This window comes from Marmota marmota, unplaced genomic scaffold (assembly GCF_001458135.2).
Source record: "Marmota marmota marmota unplaced genomic scaffold, marMar, whole genome shotgun sequence".
NCBI classification, from domain to species: domain Eukaryota; kingdom Metazoa; phylum Chordata; class Mammalia; order Rodentia; family Sciuridae; genus Marmota; species Marmota marmota.
The window spans coordinates 30,362,334-30,385,342 of record NW_026000037.1 but is presented as its reverse complement, the minus strand read 5'-3'; the positions used below and the strand labels follow the sequence as shown (position 1 = coordinate 30,385,342).

The 23,009-nt window shown below is 33.6% G+C and overlaps 1 protein-coding gene across 1 annotated transcript in view; it reads left to right on the top strand.

The window, feature by feature from the left end:
* Lrp1b (LDL receptor related protein 1B) overlaps positions 1-23,009 on the top strand; it is a 1,807,788-nt gene that overhangs the window by 1,175,791 nt on the left and 608,988 nt on the right. The window contains exons 26-29 of the mRNA XM_015479144.2: positions 6,272-6,436; positions 6,684-6,928; positions 14,906-15,037; positions 16,343-16,570. Coding sequence (XP_015334630.1) covers positions 6,272-6,436; positions 6,684-6,928; positions 14,906-15,037; positions 16,343-16,570 — 770 coding nt within the window. The remainder of the gene's footprint in view (positions 1-6,271; positions 6,437-6,683; positions 6,929-14,905; positions 15,038-16,342; positions 16,571-23,009) is intronic.

Here is a 23,009-nt window from a genome sequence, read left to right as displayed (position 1 = left end):
AAAGAAAATGTGAGATATATATATATATATATATATATATATATATATATATATATATGAGATATATATATATATATATATATATATATATATATATATATCTCACATATTTTACATATTATATATAACAAATATTTTACACATTTTATATATTATTACAATTATGTATAGTTATATAATTTTGGGGTACTGGAACTATATATACATATGTATATATGTTCATATTTATATATGCATACACATATATATACTTTCATTTTAATTTTGAATTCATTTATTCATAATTTATTAGTTAAAATACTTATTTTATGCATACATATGTATGTGTGTATAACTTTGAGTTTATGTATATATTTGTATATACAATGTAACAACAAACTTAAGTTTATTACCACAGTTTGGTTAAAGGATTCTTTACATAGTTACTTCTAGAAGCTGAACATGTCTTTATTCAAAATATGGGCATTAGGCCCTATTGGAAGCTATTGCAACTCTTTTTCAAAGCAGTAATTTAGTGAATTTCTCTTTGCCCCTGCCAAAGAGATGCTGTAATTGTTTCTAATGGTTGAAAACCACAGGGCTAGTCTTTGTTCTAAATTGTCACAGATGTTAACCCCTCACCCTTTATTTATTTTGTATGTTCTTGGAGTCAGTTTAAAGGAAAATTAAACTAAGCTTGAAGGAGTCCAGCAGTGTAATGCTGACTTTTGGTTAGTTTGAAAGACAAAATACATGATTCTGGAAAACAAAGGTTAAATGTTGCATGTTGCAGGATATTTGCCCACAGTTCCCTTGATTGGCCTTTTTTTGAAGGAACAGATTCGAATTAGAAGATGTGAGTTCCTATTCCTACTCAGTCACTTATTTTCTGGGATAATAATTTGTATTATCTTCTCTTAGATTCCAATTTTCTCTCAGGTAAATTAAGGATATTATCATCTTCATTAGTTTGTTTTTGAAGAGATTAAGGCAAATAATTTTTAACTAATATGGGAGGATGTTGTAGTTTCTGTTATTTGTTTCTCTAGTAATTAGTTTGCAAATCCTAGGCTATTGTCAAGTACAAAGAGTATTAGAAAAAAAAAATATTACTTTTTTTCTCTCTACCTTTAAGCAATATGAAGTCGAGGAAGTATCAATGAGAGAGCAGAGTGAGTCAAGAGGGAGTTTAGTGAGATACAGAAAAGAGTTTCCCTGTGTTTAAGTAAGCATCCTGGTCATACTCTGGCTTTTGCTTTGGTCTCTGCCCAAGATTCAGAAACTAATAGATGGGGAAGTTTATTTTCCTTTTCTCAACTCAAGCAGAAATTAAAGGGGTGAAACAGCTTCTCTAGAGAGGGTATTCCAAGTTGGTAACCCTCACTGGGATGTTTACTTTCCACAGTGTTTGAAATTTCTTTGAATCAGTTGCCAACATTTAAAATGTTGAAAGATTTTACAAAAATCCCTGATTTTCTAGCTTCTTTAGAAACTAGGGAGATCTGGCAATGTTGAACTGAGAAATGGAGGTTTCTTTTAGGCCCAAGGTGTTTTCTCTAGTTTACCCAATCTACCTTCACCCATTTCACTCACTACCTGCTGTTACAACAGTTCACCTGAAAAGACCTTTAAGTTTAGAGAAGTGCCATTATGTTTCAACAGTCTATCCCCAAGATAAAAGTAGACTGTTGGTCCTGATCCTGTACTACCCACAGAGGGTTCTCATGTTTAATAGTTTTATCCTCAGGTTAACCTGAGGATATGTACTTTCAGCTTTTTTTCTTTTCTTTTTTTCTTTTTCTTTTTGTTGGTACTAATGATTGAACACAGGGTCTTACACATGCTAAGTAAGTGACCACTGAGCTACATCACCAGCCCTTTTGTTTATTTATTTTTGCAGGGGGGACAGGGTCTCACTAAATTAGTAAGGCAGGCCTCAAATTACTTCTGACCCTCCTGTCTCAGCCTCCAGAGTAACATTATTTACAGGTTGTATGTGCCACCAAATTCCACTTACCACATAGTATGTGCATGATAAATATTCTATACAATAAAAAAGTGACATTTGGAGAAAGATGTAGTTCTAGCACATATGCCCAAACAGAATGTAAAATGTGACTACTTCTCAAATTAAAATGGTACAGACAGAAAAAAATAAAAAAATTACAGGTTTATGAAAGTTTTGTAAATGGTATGGCCAAAAATCAACCAATCAATCAAACAAACAAAAAACAAATCCAGGAGATTTGAGTGATACTTCATTTTCTATAGCATTGTATTAATAATGCTTAGGATAAACTTGTTTGACTTAGTTTATCTGAGAATATCCAACCTGATAGAAAAAAAATAACTTGGAAACAAAATGGACACACAACCTGCTATTTAAATGAAATTACCAAACACTATTTCCATGATATTAAGGGATCTCCAGATTCTTTTGCACTCTCAGAGGAGAGAGCTAGCTGAAACTGAGCTAGCCAGTGAAGAGGGAAAACTTGATGATGGTCCTGAGAGAGATGGTGCTTTCCCTCACCAGCTGTTGCTATGAAATTGTGATATTATTTAAGATAATTACAATGGTAATAAAGTAATTTTAAAAAGCAGAGTAAGGAAATAACACTTACAAAATTGTTTCTGAGATACATGACCAAAGTTCAGGTGACAGTACTAAACCATTCTAGTCTTAGAATTAATTGAAAGGTTGACAGATTTGGCTGTCACGATTAGATAGGATTTTTACTATTAAAATTGTTTTGTACAATATTGACATGATTAAGATATGAAGTTTAGGTGAACACCTCAAAGCATGATTGTAGCAATTACATTTACAAAATTAGTGCACTGTTACAATAGTTTCCGGTTTATTAGATATTTCAGTAAAACATTCTCAAATTATTTTAAACATTGAGCCTTTTAAAAGGTAGACTGGGAACATAGGAACAATAAGAACCCATGCATATACAAACACACAAACATAGATACACACTAACAGCAAAGTCAAACTAAGCACAAGAAAAAGAACAATGAAAAATCATTTTACTTAAAATTCAGTTACTTCCTTCATGCTATGCAAAATAGAAGAGTATGATTTTCCCTTTTTTTCTCAAGTTATTCATGAAATATATAAGGAAGCTGTGAATCAGCATTGATAGGAGCTCCAAAAAGGCATTTAAACTTATTTTTGAAAGTTTGTATTTTAGGAGAAATGTACTGGATAATTTTTGAGAAGTATAATTTGTGTAAATACTATCATTTTTTCCTACTAAATTATAAGCTTTTCTCATGAAGAGAGAAATTATTTCCAAGTCTATGAAATCCACCATAGCTCTTGGCATATATAATGGTGCTCAATAAATGATTCTTAAACAAATGAATACATGCACATGTATGGACTTTGTTTATGTATAACTTACAGGAACTCAAAAATATACTTTAAAGAACAAAGTGTACAGTATAAGACAGCTAATGGGAAATTCTATAAACTGTTTACCATGACAAAGGAAAAGAAAGGTTTGCAGCTAGCCACTTTGCTCCCTTAGCATGGGAGAAGAGAGAGAGAGAGAGAGAGAGAGAGAGAGAGAGAGAGAGAGACAGCATAACATGAGCCCCATGTGAAGTTCATGTGAAGTTGCTACAGCAATCAAGAGCTCTGTGACACTTTTTAACAAAATTATTTTATACAATATTGACATGATTAAGATATGAAGTTTATGTGAACACCTTAAAGCATTGTTGTAGCTTTAAGAAGTATTTTCAATCAACTACTTTGCTTCCTTAGTATCAAATCCACTGGCCTTCCTTCTATGTGATAGAGCATATTGCCTTCATGCCACATTCCTCCAGTGTTTTAGATTTTGACTCAGTGTCTCAAGTGACAAGCCATTCTAAGATGGTAAATTGGGACTCTTAGGAAAGAGGCAGTTTTCTTTCATTCCGTTGTAAGATATTGCACTTATTGCTAAGGTGACCTGAAAGAGTACAGGAATCCTTTTTAAACATGAAGCTATTATTAGGGAGTAGCAGGCACCAGCAGGGTACTCAGGTCAGTTCTTGAACTTTCATTGCCTTTATTCTCTGGTACTGCCTGGCATCTTCCTGCTGTATTACAAGTATTTCGTTTTCAGTTATGGGTTCTGCTATTACAGTTTCTCTGGTTAAAGTAGAATTAGTCATTGAAGATTAGTGAGATATCTAAATAACATTTTAATTTTATCTGGGAATATTCTATAAAAAACTATTTTCTACCCATTGTTGGTTTTAGATGACCCAAAGATTATAGATAAATATTTCTTTGCTTTTGCAAAGATCATTTCTTTTAACCTTCTGCAGCTTGACCTGCTAGATGATAATGTCCTTTTCATGCCTATAATGGTACAAGTTGTTCATGGTCCATTGAGTCAATTTTATCCAAACACAGAGTAGCCCATGATTGCAGAAACTGCAGAATCCTGGGACTATAGTTTCTTTTTAAAAAGCCATTGTGGCTGAACATTTCAATATGTCCTGTTCAAAGAGATATTCAGTCTTTGTATATTTAAGGAAATAATGCACTTATTGAAATGCTAATATATTTTAACCATATAATAAGAAAGAAATAGCAAATAATGATTTTGTTAAAATACTTCATTGTATAGGTTACCAAAAAGTGCCTAGAATTTTAGGAAACAATGATCCTTGAATTCAATCCTTAAGATTGGTTGTATGCACTGACTTGTGACAAAATCAAGAATATTTTAGCCTAACTAATTCTAGAACATGTTATTTTATATAAAGTGTTGAAAGTTTCCTACCCAAATTGTTCACAGATTAGTACCATCGTAATCACTATAGAAGAAGCCTACTAACTCCAGAATGTTTAGTGAAAAAATGAAGGGCTCACTTAGGTATAGAATGCTGCAAAGTGTCACAAGCCATATTCTTCTCCCCACTGGAAAAAAAAATATATATGTTTTAAAGACCACATGCCTATTTCTGAGAAAGCTAAGTATATAAAATGCAGAATTTCAGGGCTACTGACACATGAATTGAACTTTCAACTGAGGCTTCACTGAATAGAAAGAGGGAGACAATAATTCCTCTTTTATTCAGGGAAAAGATACTTCAGGAGTCTCATGTTATCTTTGTCCAGTGTGAGAACTGGTCTTACCCAAATCTGGTATGGCACTTCCACAACTACTCTGAGGCTACCTATGACTCTCAAAATTCACTAAACTTGTTTTCAGGGATTATTTTTCCTTTTTTAAACTCACAGGCCTCTCCACTTAATTTTGTTGATCAAGCTCTCACCATGAATTTGATTGATGCTATGTTGGTGTTTATTTCTATTTTAAATTATATTTCCTGAAGCTATTTTAAAGAAAAGCTGACAAATAATGATCTGATGACAATGAAAGATACGTGCATCCAAAATTACATTTATAGTGAGACCATTTCACTTTCATTGATTTCAAGAAAGACATTTTAACTACTTAATTGAAGAGCCTCTCAGTCTTACACTGATTAACCTTTGTTGCACTTTGTATTTAAATGGTACCACATTATATTGTTTGGGGGTTGTTTTTACATATAAATTAAGTAATACTAATGTTTCCAGATAACTACTCTTTTTCATGCAAAACGATCTTTTTAGTAGACTTTCATCTTTTCAGGAAAAAAAAAAAACAACCAATAACCTTTTATAAATATCCTCATGAACATTTTTAAAAATATTTTGTCTATTTTATTTTAAAGCATTTATGCTTAAACTTTGATTATAGAAATGATCAAATACACAAATGAGAAGGATAGAAAGCTCTCTTGTATCCCTTACCCAATTTCAACATTATTAATTAAAACCTCATCTTTTGGGATGTTACTGTTCACTTTTATTCTTTCCCAGCAGTTTAATTTATTCAGGTATTCCATGGCCAAAACTGTCCATGAATCTGTAATTATTTCTAAAGTTCTTAACCCATAGTGGGTTTCAAAATATCACCTCCTCAGAGGAAAAAAAGAGACCATCATAACATGAGCCGATGAAAGTGCTTCTCCTTGATTGCTACCTGTAAGTTGGCACTTGACTTCCATTCTCTCTCATAGCAGTTTTATCCTTAAAAATATTTTACAGGTTGTAATTCTATCTTCATGAATGGATTTAGTGTGTATCTTGCTGAGGCTACTAAGCCTCCAGGTGAGATATTACACGGTTTCTCCTGTGATTTTTCACTTACCAAGTGCTGAGTGTATAGTAGGTATTCACTTAGTGTTTGAGAAATGACTGACTGAAACAATAGCATTATTTCTTTTTCTTCAGAATTCTTTTCTGGACAGATTGGGATGCCAATTTTCCTCGAATTGAATCTGCCTCTATGAGTGGTGCTGGAAGAAAAACAATCTACAAAGACATGAAAACTGGGGCTTGGCCTAATGGACTAACTGTGGACCACTTTGAGAAAAGGATAGTTTGGACAGATGCCAGGTTTAAAAATGATCTCTTTTCTATATTTTCTTTAACTCTCTTCATATAATATTAACAATATTGATAAGTGCTCAATGTACAGTTATGTAGAGACATTAAAATTAGTGATTATTAAAAATTTAGACAAATGAGATACAGGTCCATAAAATATTCACAGAATATTTACTGTTATTTATTTGAATTACATGATTATATTATTGGATTATTTGAGCTTTGATCAACTACTGATATATTTACATTTCTCTAGGTCAGATGCTATCTACTCAGCCCTTTATGATGGAACAAACATGATAGAAATCATCCGAGGCCATGAATACCTTTCTCATCCCTTTGCTGTGTCTCTATATGGGAGTGAGGTCTATTGGACAGATTGGAGAACCAACACATTGTCCAAAGCCAATAAATGGACAGGACAGAATGTCAGTGTGATTCAGAAAACCAGTGCACAGCCTTTTGACCTTCAGATATATCATCCCAGTCGACAGCCACAGGGTAAGTGCATGTCACATGTTTACCACCTAGAAAGTATTTTCATACTTATTACAAAATATGTGAACTGTAAAATAACTTTTGGAAGTTAACAACAATTAATATTATATATGTGTGTTTACTGTGATGGAAGTGATTTCAGCCTTTATTTACATTAGATCAGGAATCTTCTCTTTCTCTTTCTACTTTTCTTCATATAGAAATAAATAGGCAAGTCTTTAAAAACTAAAGATTTTACACTAAGTCCTCCAGTTGTTAGTCACCACCATTGCATCAAAAAGACATTGTTGGGTATTGTATAAAGTCTTTGAGTTTGGAATATAATGACCAGTCAATATTAGAGAACACCAAGGACGTATCTATGCTCCCCCCACACACTCATAGCCACTGAGAGTAGAGAATGATTTATGAGAAAGAATGTACTGTTTCCTTGAGTTCCTCCATTTCAAGAGAAGTGAGTTGATGACTGTGTTGTTTCCTTTCCCCATGTATCCCCCCTAGTGATTCAATAGTAATCTCCTTCTTGGTTTTGTGGTTTTGTCTCCTTCACTTTTCTTGCCAATGTTCTTTTCACAAATCTCAAATTTATTATTTTCCTTTTTGGAATACCATTGCCATTTGAAATAACATGGTGGAGGATAGTTACAAATATTTGCAGGCTGTATAAATTGTCACCTTCTATCATTCATTCTGTCAAGAACGAACAAGCTTCATATCAACCATATTTTTGTCCAATCTCATACATATTCATATTCACATACACATTTATTTATTAGCATGTACATTACTTATGCTTAAAAATATGGTTCTCCCCACTGTTTAGTGTTTCCTTCCTCCCTCCCTCTCCTCTCCTCTCTTTCTCTCCTCTGCCTTCCTTCTTTCCTCCCCTCCCCTCCCCTTCTCTCCCCTCCCCTTCTGTCATCTTCCTTCCTTCTTCCTTCCTTCCTTCCTTCCTTCCTTCTGCTAGAAAATAAACTCAGGGTATCTCACTTTGTATGCAAGAATTCTACCACTGAGCCAGGTCCTTATTTTATATATATGTATATATTTATTTAATTTGACATATATCCTATTTTTAAGTGCTAAAATTCACTATAATGATGGAGGAAACTTCCTTGTCAAAAATGCTTCTTCTTTCAAAATGCATAAGAAGTGAAACAAACAACAAATAAAGATACCAGAAAGACAAGTTACTCCTTTAGAATGACTGGAAATTTATCAGTATTTTAGGAGTCACTTCACCTATAAAATGATAGTGCTTGCTTATTTTCAAACTGTTAAAAGAATTGTACAAAAATAAATAGAAATCGTAATTTTCACATTATAAAATTATCCCTGTGTGTATAGATATCTGTGGAAGATCAGATAAGAGTTTTAGGCATTTTTTATGTTTCATAAAAGTTGAATACATTATAAAATTAATCCATAAACTATGACGCAATGTGGTGAAAATAGCTGCTGCATCATACCTAGTATCAATGAAATCTGGCAAAAATAAAGCAATAAGAACATCCTTTACTTGCACATATTTTCTTATATGTATATATTTTAAATAAGGAATCAGGGGAAGGGGGTGTAGATTTGTGTTTAAGTACTTGGCATGTGCACAGCTCTTGGTTTGAGTCTCAAAACAGTAAGTATGTAAGTAAATAAAGAAATAAATAAAGAAATGTGCTTGAATTTTCCATTGTCAAATGTCAAAACTTTCATATGCTGATGTTTGCATCAAATTCCTGAAAACAAGAATTGAGATTAGTTTTTTTTTGTATTTATTTTTTTTTAGTTTTCCGTGGACACAACATCTTTATTTTTATGTGGTGCTGAGAATCAAACCCAGCGACCTGCGCATGCCAGGCGAGAGCCCTACACTTGAGCCACATCCCCAGCCCAAGAGATTAGTTTTTAATTGCAAAGTGCTTCTAAAAATTTCATTCTTTTCAAATATTAAATCCATTTCTAAAGGAAAATTGCTAATATGAGAAAATTACTTTATATTAGTAATTATTTGTTTACCAATAAGTTCATTAAGCTTCATTATTAATATAAAAAATGTCTACATTGGATGGAGAAAAATCTTCTTCTCATCTAACAAATTAGATTCTGGCATTCTTTTCCCTTGAACCTAGCTATATTAGGGAAATAAATATCATACATATTTCATATTACATCAACATTTGCATATATTTTGTTTGAATTTACTCGATAAACCAATTGTTTGGCTTTAAAATGTTTAATTTTTCCTGATGAGAAATGGACTGTAATTAAACATAGGTTGCATGAATTAAGAAATTATCTTTAATGATATTATTTTCTTCACAGAGTACACATCAGTCTTGTGGGATTGCATAATTAACATTTGGTTCTCCTTTAAAATATTATAGTTGTGCATCGTTGAATCTTTTTTACCTACATCCATGCTTTAGAAGATTAATTCACTTTCCTAATTTTCAGATTGCTGCCATTTTGGAGCATATACTAACATGCATTCATGAGCAGGCATATGAATTAAAATGTTCTTAAAACTGACAATAATCTTCATCATAGAAATTTTAAGAAAAAATAATTTATGTGCATATAAGTCATAGTTCCTACCAGTATAATATATCTAGCTCAGACTGACAAACTATAGCCCCCAGTCTAAATAGCCCTCTCTGTTTTATAAATAAACTTTTCTTTGAGGTAGCCACAGACATTCATTTAACCATTTCCTCATGTCTACTTTTGTGCTATGGGAAAAGAGTTGAAGAGTTACTGCTGAGTGCATAAGGCATGCAAAAGTGAAAATATTGACTATCTGGCCTTTTCCAGAAAAGAATGCCAATCAGTGTTTTAGTTAGAGAGATAAGTGTATATTCATATAAAGCACATGCATATATGCCACAAATTAGAAAACAGCACAGACTGGGACTGTAGCTCAATGATAGTGCATATACTTAGCAAGCAGGAGGCCCTAGGTCAATTTGCATCACCACAAGAAAGAAAGCAAAAAGAAGGAAAGAAAGGAGATGAACACAAAATATGACATTAAACAGTAAATGATCTTAAGTTTTGTAGCGTCAGTAATAACAACTAATATTCCAAAGTAGAAAAATCAGCAACTCTGGCTTCATTAGAAAATGTTTCATGGCAGAGAAAGGATTTGAACTATGCCATGGGGAAGGTTAATGTTAATATGTTGATGGAATTCTAAGAGAAAAAAATGATGAGGTGAACGTGTAAAAAAGACAAACTATCACTTTCAGGGAACAATGAAGAATCCATTCTAGTGTGTACATAATATGTATATAGAAGGAAACTGGTATCTGAAGCTGGAAAACAGGTTAGTATTTTAGAAAGACAGTGTGGTGTATTTGGGGCGGTACCACAGAGTACCAGTCACATGGCTGTAGCCATCATTCAAAGATGAGGAAATAACACTTTTTGTTGGAGGGACAGGGAAAAATGGAAACATGTGTTAGGGAAACTGACAATTCTTGACAAATGCTTAAATATGGTTGAGAAAGATAAGTGAAAATGTTTGTGTGGAAGACTGGTGACTTCTTTAACAAAAGTAAACATAATGGACTAGGATAAAGAACTAGAGGGTGAATGGGAGTGTCAGGTATACCAATCTGACTAGTGCTGAGGAATCATAGGAGAACTGTTGGAGATAAGCATGAGACTTTGTAAGCAAGAGAGTGGGAAATTATCTAAAATTGTTAGGCTAATCAGATATATGGTCAAGTCTGTATTTTAGAAAGATAACTAAATGTATGGATAAAGTTTAGAAATCAAGAAAGTGGTTAGAAGTTTACTGTTCCAACTAAGGGAGGAGATGGAGAATCTAATTAAACAAACCAGTGACCAGAGACTTGGAGAGAATGGAGGACAGAGTTAAGGTATAGAAAATTAAGCTACTTGGTAGGAGTTCTTTGTCTTGTCTGCTCTCATCTACCAGCTCTTTTCATCATGTTTGGTGTTTTGTAAATATTTATACAACGTGTAAATAAAAAGTGGTGGGTGCTACAAGGGCCTCTAAGATTATTTGTTTGTTCACCTGGAGTTTAGACCATTTAAACTATCAGTGAATCCAGGCTGCCAGGTATATTTGCATTTCATCAATTAGGACTGCATATAGCATTCTATTTTGAAAGGTCAGAATTCCCTTTCTCTTGTTTCCAAATGTAATGGTACATTGTTGGTCTTACAGGAATTCACAACCTCTGTATTTATACTAGATATTTCAGTATTATTTGCTTTAGTCAGCTTTGCATTGCTATAACAAAAAGACCCAAAGAATAATTTAAAGAAGGAAAATTTTATTTTGGTTTAGGGTTTCAGAGGGTCAGTTCATGGTCAGCTGATTCCATTGTTCTGGGCCTGAGGTGAGGCCCTCAAGGTGCAAGGGCATGGCAAAGGAAGGCTGCTCAGGACATGATAAACAGGAAGCAGAGAGAGCCTAGTTTATCAGGGACAAAATATAAAAAATATAAACCTCAAAGGAATGTCTCCAGTGACCCGCTTCTTCTAGGCACACCCTACCTCCCAATAGTCACCACTACGTCAATCCACTCAAGTGGATTTTTCCACTGATTAGTTTGTAGATGTTATGATATTACCTCTGAACCTTCTTACATTGTATCACATATCAACTTTTTTGGGGCACTTCATAACCAAACCATAACAGGTAATTTTCTTGAAATAGTTAATTGCTTTATATTAAGGGTATGTGAACCTTTTCTGTAGAATTAGGTAATAAATATAAGCCTTTGTGAGACATATGGTCTCTGCTGAACCTGGTAATCTCTGCCATGTAATGTAAAAAAAGACATAGATAATATGGCAACTAATGTACATGGATATGTCAATAAAACTTTATTTACAAAAACATCAGCATACTCAATTTAGACCAGGGAGCACCATCTGTTAATCCCTGCCTTATGTTCAAATGTGAGTATTCTAAGCCAAATTCCTTAATTTACTAATTTGAATAGACAGCTGTGTTCAAGTGAATGATTAGAAAGAACATTTTTAAAATATTTAGCATTATTATTTCTTTTTAAAAAATATTTACTATTTTTATTTATATGTGACAGCAGAATGTATTAGGATTCTTATTACACATATAGAGCACAATTTTTCATATCTCTGGTTATATTCGAAGTATATTCATACCAATTCGTGTCTTCATACATGTACTTTGGATAATAATGTCCAACACATTCCACCATAATTTCTATTTCTATTAATACCCACTCCCTTCCCCTCCCACCCCTCTGCCCTATCTAGAGTTCATCTATTCTTTCCATGCTCCCTCTCCCTACCTCACTATGAATCAGCCTCCTTATAACAGAGAAAACATTAGGCATTTGTTTTTTTGGGGATTGGCTAACTTCACTTAGCATTATCTTCTCTAACTCCATCCATTTACCTGCAAATGCCATAATTTTATTCTCTTTTATTGCTGAGTAATATTCCATTGTGTATATATGCCACAGTTTTAAAATTCATTCATCTGTTGAAGGGCATCTAGGTTGATTTCACAGTTTAGCTATTGTGAATTGTGCTGCCATTATTTCAAAGTGAGAAAAGATAAAAAGGGAAAGTAAAAATTCTTTGAGAATTTTTCAAGCTGTGAAGCATCAAATATTATGACTTATACATTACAGTATTATTATTAATATAGACACTGATTTACAAAGTCAATGTAATTTTTCTATGCATATAGTTTAATATCTTCAATTATAAAAATGTGTTTTATCATAATTGTAGCATGCTAACAGGTGGTATGATTCTAGGCTAAAGACAATTATATACAAAGTGAAATTCAAGTACCTGTCATTTTACTGTCATAAATTTTGCTTTTAATTTCCCTAAGAGGAATCATCTCCTGGATCATTGTTTTTGAATCAGTCTCTTATCCTTTCTTTTGCTTTTCTCTCATTTAGTCCTCGTTCTTCTTTTGTTCTTCTTCTTCCTCATTGTCTTTTATCATTTTCAAGAGCGGGGAAATTTGAGTTTTCTTTTGCTACCTGTCACATGAGTAACCCTAATAGTTCTCTAACCTCACCTCTTCTTTGACCTCCTCTCCTGCAATATTTTGTCACCTCTATAAGCTGAACACCTACCCTTCAGTTTAGGGAAACTGAAGTCCCGTAGGGACTCAAATTACAACAGACAAAACTAAATGGTAAGAAAGAGCATACTATTTGGTGCTTTCTCTGTGTGAATCACACTAAGGAATCTCCAGCACAACTTTTTGCTTTTTGCTAATGTTTTGTTGTTGTTAAATTAATGGATTTTCTTAGGAGAATAGAGTTCTTTGGGGATCTTTATTTATTTGTTATTTTTAACAAATGCAATGAGATGCATTACTTTTATCATTTTGATGTGGGGAGTTCAGCAGATTGCCTAATCCACACTGATTATTTATCAAATTCAGTTATTTCATATATCCTCTAAAGTCATAGTTTCTTGATAATTTTATTCTTTAAGTTTCAAAACCATAGAAGACTAACTGTAACTGTTGTCATAGAGGAACGATATCCTTTTTCACTACCCATACTAGGTTCTTGGCTAAGGTCACTATAATAAAAGATTAAAAAGAGAAAAACACAGTCCCATACAAGGTTTTATAGATAAGGATCCTTCATTAAGAAATGAAGACCCAAAGAAATGGGTAAAATTTGTGTATTTTTATGCTGGGTTTGATGAACAGTGGGAAGCTATGGAGAATTAAAATAAAACACAGGTGGTTAGAGCTAATGGTAATAAGCTAGGGGGAACCTAGGAAGGCCTGTTTGTTCAGATTCTTTTCTGAGGCCTTTTCAGAAATGAGGATATACTTCTTTCTTTCCTCTGGGTATGTGGAGTGCAATTCATACATGAGATTCTCATCAGCGGCTTTAGGGAAAGTCAGAAATCCTTTATAGGTTTTATGACCTGCCTCAGGAAAGAAGGATGAGGAGAAGGTCAGAGAGACCTCTCTGCCTCTGCCGCTTTTCAATATGTCAAGGTGACATATTTGCGGGTAGCATGTCCTGAACTCTGTCACTTCTCAGAGCAACAGGTCTACCTGTTAGAAAGATAACATTCATTAGTCAAAACTGAAATATTCCTAGTGAGATCTGAAGGTCTAATTTTTCTTCCTTCAATTTAGTAGCTCAGTACTAAAAAAAACACCTTACTCTACTAAACAGGCTTTTAAAAATAAGATTAAAGAGTAGTTATTGGGGGGTGGAGATATAGGTCATTTGGTAGAGTACTTGCCTCACATGCACAAGGCCCTGGGTTCAATCCTCAGCACCACAGGGGAGAAAAAGTAGTTATGGGTTAATTGAAAGTAAAATCTTATTCAATAGTCAAGATAGAACAAGAAACACAAAACAATAAGACCATGACCTGGAACTGAAAATTTGATATCCCATGATAAATTTGAAAATATTATGAGTTATTTATACAATGAAATTTAGCAAGTATGTGTATGGGGCAAACTTCGTCATAAAATCAGTTGATACAGAAAAATAGATCATAATAAAAAAGGGACTTGAAGTAAGAGTGTATATGTAAGAGCAGTTTCCTAGGAAAGTTGTGGGAGTTTTATGCTACCGTAAAAAGGGAGATTAGGAAAATAATAGCATTCATTGAAACTCTTAATGACCAGGTTATTTTATAGTCTACGTGAGTTTATTAAATATGAGATTTAGTAATTATTCCCGATTGTCAGACCAAAACCTTTGAAAGCCTTTGCGTCTAAGGCTCTTTATCTTAGAGGAAATTAAGGAAGTTGTCTTTCTTGTTATCTTTGAGGGGGAAAAATGTTTTCAGTAAGGTAACAGCTGTGTGTGATTGCCTATTATCATCATATTAATCACCCTCGTAATGGGTGTTACATGGGAAACTTTACCTTGAATCATGAAGTGAATAACCCCTGTCAACCTCAGAGGTTCCCTAATACATTCTTCCATCTTCACTGTTAATATTTCACTGTGTAATTTACAGCTCCCAATCCTTGTGCAGCTAATGACGGCAAAGGGCCCTGCTCTCACATGTGTCTGATCAATCATAATAGGAGTGCCGCTTGTGCCTGCCCCCACCTGATGAAGCTTTCCTCAGACAAGAAGACCTGCTATGGTAAATTTCATACAGTTCTTACCTAAAATCCAAATTGAATTCTCTCAAAGTATATTAGATTTTACTCAGAGGAAAGTAGAAGAGGATTTTAACATCTTTAAAAAAAAAAATTAGCTTTTTAGTTGTTGCTATTTCCAGCCACTATTGATGATTCATCTACTTTTGGAGAGAGTGAATAATTTTTAAAATGTGTGAAATGTTGCATTTTGCTATTTATTACCTTATTCATTTTTTTCTTGCTACTTTCTTATTTGGTGTGTTAGCAGAATTTATCTCTGCAAAGCAGGGAAATTTGGTAAGTAAAAGTGCATTATAAGAAAATGATGATGTAAGTAACCTGCATAACAAAGAAGTACTTAACAGCTTTAATCTCCTGCTCTTATTTGAAAGTCACTTTAGCATCATTTTGTAGAGGATTATTAACCTGAAAGGTATAAAATGAAGTAAAATATATAACATGGAAAAGTTTTTTTAAATATTTAAGTCAAAACATGATATTTGTGAATAAAAATGAGAGTATTTTTTGTTAATAATTCTTATTTATTTGTAAAGCAATTACTTATTATTAAGGGAAGAAAAGAGAATTATTCATCAAAACTTAATTCAGGACTTTAGGTACACGTGGCTTTAATTTCATATAATAATAATATATCTCAAATATTAATAACTCGTAGAGGAAAACAAAATAGACCATTGGTAACTCCTATTTCTATTTGACTCAGTACAAGAAAAATACTTTGGAAGTAAAAATGATTCAGCCCCTCACAGTGTTAGCTACTACAAATTTACGAAAGCTTACAATAAAACTGTACTTTGAATTTGTTAAGCCCTAATTTTAATGGGGGAACCAAAAAAAGGATTTTTGAAAGCAATGACTAATCTTATTTTATTGAGTGACAATTGAGAAAAAAATGTTTATAAATTACTTCAAAAAACATTCAATGCAATGAAATATTGTAATAATCATATAAAAATGTGTTTTTAAAAAATGTATAGCCTTTATGTATTTTAAGAAGTTTGATTGAAATTTTAAAATCAGGTCAATTATGAGCATTTCTTGGCATTTCTAGCTAAATAATGATGACTGAAGGACTGTAATTTGTTTCTTTCTTTGTTTCTATTGAGTACCTTAATTTAGAATATATAAATGTTTTCTGCATTAATGTTTTTTATCAAATATTTGTTCTTATTTTTGGTTTTAAAACTGTATGATTTATTTAAAAAGTAATACCTTAGAATTTCTAGTCTTTTTCAAATTTGTCAACTGTGTATGAGAAAAACATTCCATTTCTATTCCTTTTCTAGAAATGAAAAAATTTCTCCTTTACGCAAGGCGCTCTGAAATCAGAGGAGTGGATATCGACAATCCCTATTTTAACTTTATCACGGCCTTTACAGTCCCTGATATTGATGATGTTACTGTGATAGATTTTGATGCCTCTGAAGAACGTTTATACTGGACTGATATCAAAACCCAAACCATCAAACGGGCTTTTATTAATGGAACTGGGTTAGAAACTGTTATTTCAAGAGGTAAAAGATCTGCAGATTATAAGTGTGAAAGTGTGTATTATTCAACTTATAATTATCACAAGTCTTTTTTTTAATGTTCTTTCCGTATTGTTCTACTCTATAGTGTTAATTAAAAGTTGGAATTGATTATTCAGAGATTCAGTAACATGCTCCATCCTTATAATTGTAAAATGCTCTAATTAAATGGCACATAGCAGACTGATAACTACAAATTTGCTTCCATGAGAAGAAAAAAATTCAGAATAATCTTAAAATTTAGAAATATCTAAATGAATGGATTTAAAGACTTGCTGATGGGTGTACAATTTTACAGAGGTAATAGAAGATATTGGGAAGGACTGATTTCCTCTTCTGACTTAAGTTTATAACGTTCTCCTTGTGCATATTTATATGGAAAGCAACTATGCAAATAAGACAAGAAAATTGTTCCTACCCATCTCCTGACACAGCATGTTGAATCATAGGTCCTTTGTAAATGCTGAACTAACTTTTAAAAATATATATATTACTTTTCCTAGTCACAGAAAGCATAGCTAAAGCCAAGTGTGGTGGCTTATACCCATAACCCGTGCTCCTCAGGAGGCTGAGGTTGGAGGATTGTGAGTTCAAAACCATCATTAGCAATTTAGTGAAGGAAGCCCTAAGCAACATAGACTCTGTCTCAAATTTTTTAAACAAAGTTTAAAAATGGACTAGAAATGTGACTCAGTGTTTAAGTGATCCTGGGTTCAATCGCTGGTACAAAAAAAAAAGTATAAATTAAGTAAGATATACATATAAATGCTATGCCTGAACTATAAATATTTAGCATTGAATTATTCTAATATTTGCTTATGTTTTGGCATATTATGATTAAATGAATTTTCATTGAGTACCTACTGTTTGATATCACTGCAAACAAACAAGGCATAGTTTCTCCAGGGATTTAGAGAGGAATGGAAGAAAGTATAGCAATCCATGTCGATTTACCAAATCACTTAATGCTTTGAAGTACTCTGAAAATATAAAATCAAATGTAAAATCATTTTAGCAATGATCAACTTCTTAATGAAAGAAATAAGAAGGATAAGTTTTGAATTCAGAGTCTCTTTCAAAAGATTTTATATGGAATACTAGAGGGGTAGCTTGAGTGCCACTGTTAAATCTGAGCAATACTTTATTGGACTACTAAAGTACTCTTGTATTTAGGCTAGTTGATCTAAGGTTAGTATTGTTAAAGCAGCTTCCTGAATGACTTGGTTATAAGCTTATTCAAATAATAATTTAAAAACTTGCTCAAAGAAGGGAGTTTTTATAAAAAAAATAATGAAAAGATTTCTTCTTTGTGGTGGATTTTTTTTTACAAGGTATTTGTGGGCATATAATAGTGCCTGATTGAAAGCAATTAAACTCCTTGAAAGACCAGTAAAAGGATAATAAATTAGGTGGACCTCCTACAAAAATTTTATCACAATATAACAGGAAATAACCAAGCAACTTTATCATGAATATAAAATACTTTGACAAAGGCTCTCTGAATTGTGTATAGATGAAGATTATGCAAAAAGTGTGTGGGGACAATTTTCTGTATACAGTTGCCGTGTTTGGTTAGTTTATCTTTGAGAAAAATCACAATGATTTATTTCCATTTAGCAGACAATTTACAAGTTAACCAAAATTTTAGCACTGATATTTTATCACTAGTATTTAACACATATACTCATCCATATAAGTAATTATTAATTCAATCATTTTGAAAATATTAGGATATGGGAATATATTGAAGGGGAACTAATATGGAATGCAGAATACAAAGTACAGAATGAGTGGGATTTACCCATGTAAGTTGAAGGAGCTGATGAAGTCGAAAACAAATGATGTCAATCTTAGAACAAGTTGTTGATTTTTGTGTTAATATTTTAAATAGTGTAATTAAGGAGGTGTTTTAAAGAAGGCGGCACATGCATTTGCTTTGCTTGTGAAAGGTCACTGTAGCTAATACGTCTAATATGATGTTCTGGTTTGAGAGAGGTATACCACATGCTCTGGAAGACAGGCTATCTGCTGCTGCAGTGGTACTGGAAAGAGATGATAGAAACTTGGTCTAGGGAGAGACTCTAGAGATATCAAAGAGCACAAATAAAGAGGATCTTAATGAACAATTGGACCTGAAAGTGGAGGGACAGGCCTCATCAAGGATACCTCCTTCATTTCTGGCTTCCTTCACAGGGTGAATGTTGTAGCCTTCTTCTTCCGTAGTAAAACCCTGTTAAGGATTGATACACCTTTCCATTAGCAACAAAACTTGAGAAGAACTTTTGACGGTTCAGCTTCTGAGCTCTTCAAAGCATCTCAAATCCCACAGTAATTGTACTCTATTTTATCCTTTCATCTTTGAGGTGCTATGACTGACTCTCTGGAGACCATGCTCCTACTTCTTACACTGTTGACCTCTGTATTTTCTCCTTTAGCTGTTTTCTCTCTCTCTAGGACTGTTTCTTGTGAAACTTTATTTAATCTTCCATCGTCTCAGTTAATGTGAAGTGAGTCCTAATGCATCCTCAGGACCAATTGTTCATTGCAACTATCTCCCACTATTTTCTTCCCAAGGGGATCCTTTTCTGAGGGAAATACTGATTGGTTCAGGCATTCTGAAGGGATGGAGGAATAGTTGCTCACCTTACCATTATCCATATCCTGAAACTATGAGCTCTGTTTAATTCACGTATCGCATACTTGATTTATTTGCTGTAAGCAGCTTGAAGCAGGTCCAATTCATTTATGAGGACAAATCCTAATACATGACTACAGGCACATTCATTGCATAATTTAACAACAAGAAATAAATGTGGTGTGTACATACAAACATACTGTTTTAGTCAGCTTTTCCATCTCTGAAACCAAAAGTCCAGAGAGGAACAATTTTTAAGGAACAATAGTTTATTTGGTGCTCAAGATTTCATAAGTCTCAGTCCATAGATGGTTGACTCCTTTGCTCTGGGCCTAAGGTGATTCAGAACATATGATGGAAGGAAAGAAGATCAGGACATGGCAAGAGAAAGCAGAGAGAACTACACTCACCAGGGACAAAATATATACCCCAAAGGCATGCCCCCATTGACCTATCTCCTCCAGCCAAACCCTACCTATCTACAGTTACCACCCAGTTAATCCTTACCAGTGGGTTAATACACTGATTACTTATGCTCTCATAGCCCAATCATTTCACCTCTGAAATTCCTTGCATTTTCTTCTTATGAGCTTTTGGGGGACAACTCATATCTAAATCATAACATACAATACATACATACATACATACATACATACACATATGTATTATTTCCTTTTTTTAAATAAAGGTTATTTTATGCTAAGAAAAATATAACGCTAAGAATTGAAAACAGAGTTCTTGTTATTGGACTGAAGTTTTGTCCTCTGGTGGCAATTATTTTTCTACTTATCTCACTATGTGATCCATATATTTTTCAGTCATTGATGTTCTTGGGCTTACTGATCTGATGTGATGCAGAATTCTATGTCATTAGTGTGATATTTCCATTCTCTTATTTAATCTATACAAATCTTTTATTATGAATGAATTATTTTCATTTAGCAGATGAAAAAAAAAAAAAAAACACAAATACCCAGAAGCTAAAATTATGCCTCAAAGTGAAAGTGAAGAATTGATGGAGGCAAATATTCTCTCTGGGCCACATCTTTAGAGACTTTGTCATATTTGTTACTCTACAATAAGAGGGTTTGGAACTTCATCCTAGTCGCTGGTGACTAATTGCATCACCTGTGGGTATTGTCCTATTAAGTATTTCCACAAACTCAATTGCTCCTTCCCTTCTAGTATTTATGTACTATTCAGAATTACACTCTATTAGATAACAGATCCTTCCCCCAAATTAAAAAGTACTGCTTGTAAGTAACACATTGAGAAAAAAGAAATACATTAGCATACCTTTAAATTACTAATATAAACCAGCAATATCAGTGTTGGCCTTTCACATTTTTATTCACAATGTCTTTATTTTATTTTACGTAACATTTATTCCATATATGATACTTTGAGGTATAAATTGCTTTCTCATTTTATAAATGAAGAAGAATTGGTTCAGGTTTGTTATTCTTGGAAATACCAGAACTCTTTTGCATCCAAATTTGGTCTCAGACTTTTTGGTTCTCAGGTTGTACTCTTTTACCTTCAGTGTCCTTTTCGTTTACAAATTAGGAACATCAGCATGTTGGAGAAAGAGGTTTACTAAAACTACATGGTTAGTGTATAGTATTCCTTCCTGCCATTCACTTCACATACACTTGGCCATCTCTGCAGAGGTGACCTAATAGCATCCTGGTGAAGTACCCAGGTTAGTGCACCCTCTTGCCCAGGCTTTGGCTGATTTTTCTGAAATATGAGGATAAGCTTTTAGGGCCATTTTGGCAATTTTATGAGATTTTAGGCCACTGTCAACAGAATCTCATTCTTACTGGAAAGGGCAACTCATGTGTATTTTAAAGCACTACTTGAAAAATGAAAGTAAGGACTACTTTGGGTAAGTATAATTGCTTGAGCAAGTATCGTTTTTAATACTAACCTACTATTCGAGTTATCAGGATTATTAGGTTGAGTTAAGCAGTAAGTTAAAATGGGTAAAAGGAAAGATAATTATAAATTGGAAATATAGCTGTTTATTTATGTAAAGAATACTGTCTCATGTGGTAGGAAACATCACACAGTCATGTGTTTTGTTTTTACCTACAAATGTATAGACCATTTTAACCCAAGACATTATGGTCACATTGTTACTACATAAAATGTAATTCTGAATGCTAGTTTAAATCTAACTGAACCTATTTGGGAGTAGATATCCATTCATATTTGAAATGTTATCCACTTATGCCAATAATTATATTGTCAGTGAGTAGCAAAGATTCATTCCCTCTATGTTGTAAGATACTATATTTAGTTGTACCCAGTAATAACTATGCTTGAATATAAACACAATTCTGAAAATTAGTACAGAGAGAATGAAAGAAATGAAAGCAGGTCAATAATAATAGTGAGATCTAGATTTTGGAAACAGGCCTTGAATTAAAGTAGAAAGTTTTGATAGGGAACATCTGTTGTTTTGCTTATCTCTGAGCAGAATTTTCAATTTTCATTTTCACTCGGGAAGCTTTTTGGTGCAAGAACATCACAGATTTTTTTTCAACATCTGTGATTGAGAGAGAGAGAGAGAGAGAGAGATAGAGAAAGGAAAAGCAGACAACAACCATATGCATCCTTGACATTGGATGGATTTATGGATTTACAGTTGCTAGGTGGACAGTCCACACTTCGTATTTATTCTTTATATTTTAGTTCAGAAATATAAGTATGCTACTTTGTTTTATTCCATGAGATTTTTTTTTTTTAAATTCACACCATGTTATACATTCTATCTGGGATATTTACTTTATGTACTCACTCTCCAGAATTCTTTTCATCTTGCAAATCTAGAACTATGATTATTAAACTAAACTTTCCATTTCTTCCTCCCACCAACCTCTAGCAATTGCCATTCTCTAAGTATTCTGGGTACCTCATATGAGTGAAATCATACAACATTTGTCTTTTGTGACTGGCTTATTTCACTTAGCATAAGGTCTCCAAAGTTTCTCCATGTTATAGCATGTGCCAGATTTCCCTTCCTTTTTAAAGCTAAATAGTATTATGCTGTGTGTGTGCCATGTTTGTTCATCCATTCATATATTCATGGACAGTTTGGCTGCTTCAAGTTTTGCTACTGAGAATAATTTTGCTTCAACATGGCAATACACCTGCTTACTCAAGACTCTGTCTTCAACTCTTTTGGTGTATATACTCAAAATTGGAATTGCCAATCATATGTAATTCTCTTTTTGAGGACAGAGAAGCACCATTCTGTTTGCACAGTGGGTGCGTTATTTTATATTACCACTATCAGCATGTAAGGCTTCCAATTTCTGCCACAGTCTGGCTGGGCACAAAATCACGAGCCACTCACAGCTTTGTAGATTCAAACAGCAATTCTTTATTCCCGAACTCACACCGGCACTCTACACACGTTCTGGGGAAATCCACGTTCTCTGCCAAATTCACGTTCTGGGCGAAATCCCAAATACTCTCTGAATCCTGCGAGAACTCAACGGGAACTCAAGGAGCAGGCGTGCCTGAGGCAGCAGGATACACCCTATTCCCAGCAGGGTACACCTTAAACCTGGAACCGCCCTAAACCCGGATTGTCCTAAACCGGGAATGCCCTAAACCCGATCCGCCCTAAACCCCGATCCGCCCTGGTCCTTGAGCAAGGTCACCTTACATGCAATGTCACTGCAAATGACCTGGGTCATGCCATGAGTCATTGTTACTTAGCAATGGCCCTCAGCATCTCCCCCCTTCTGATTAATTAAACAACAAGCAATGTGGCTTAAG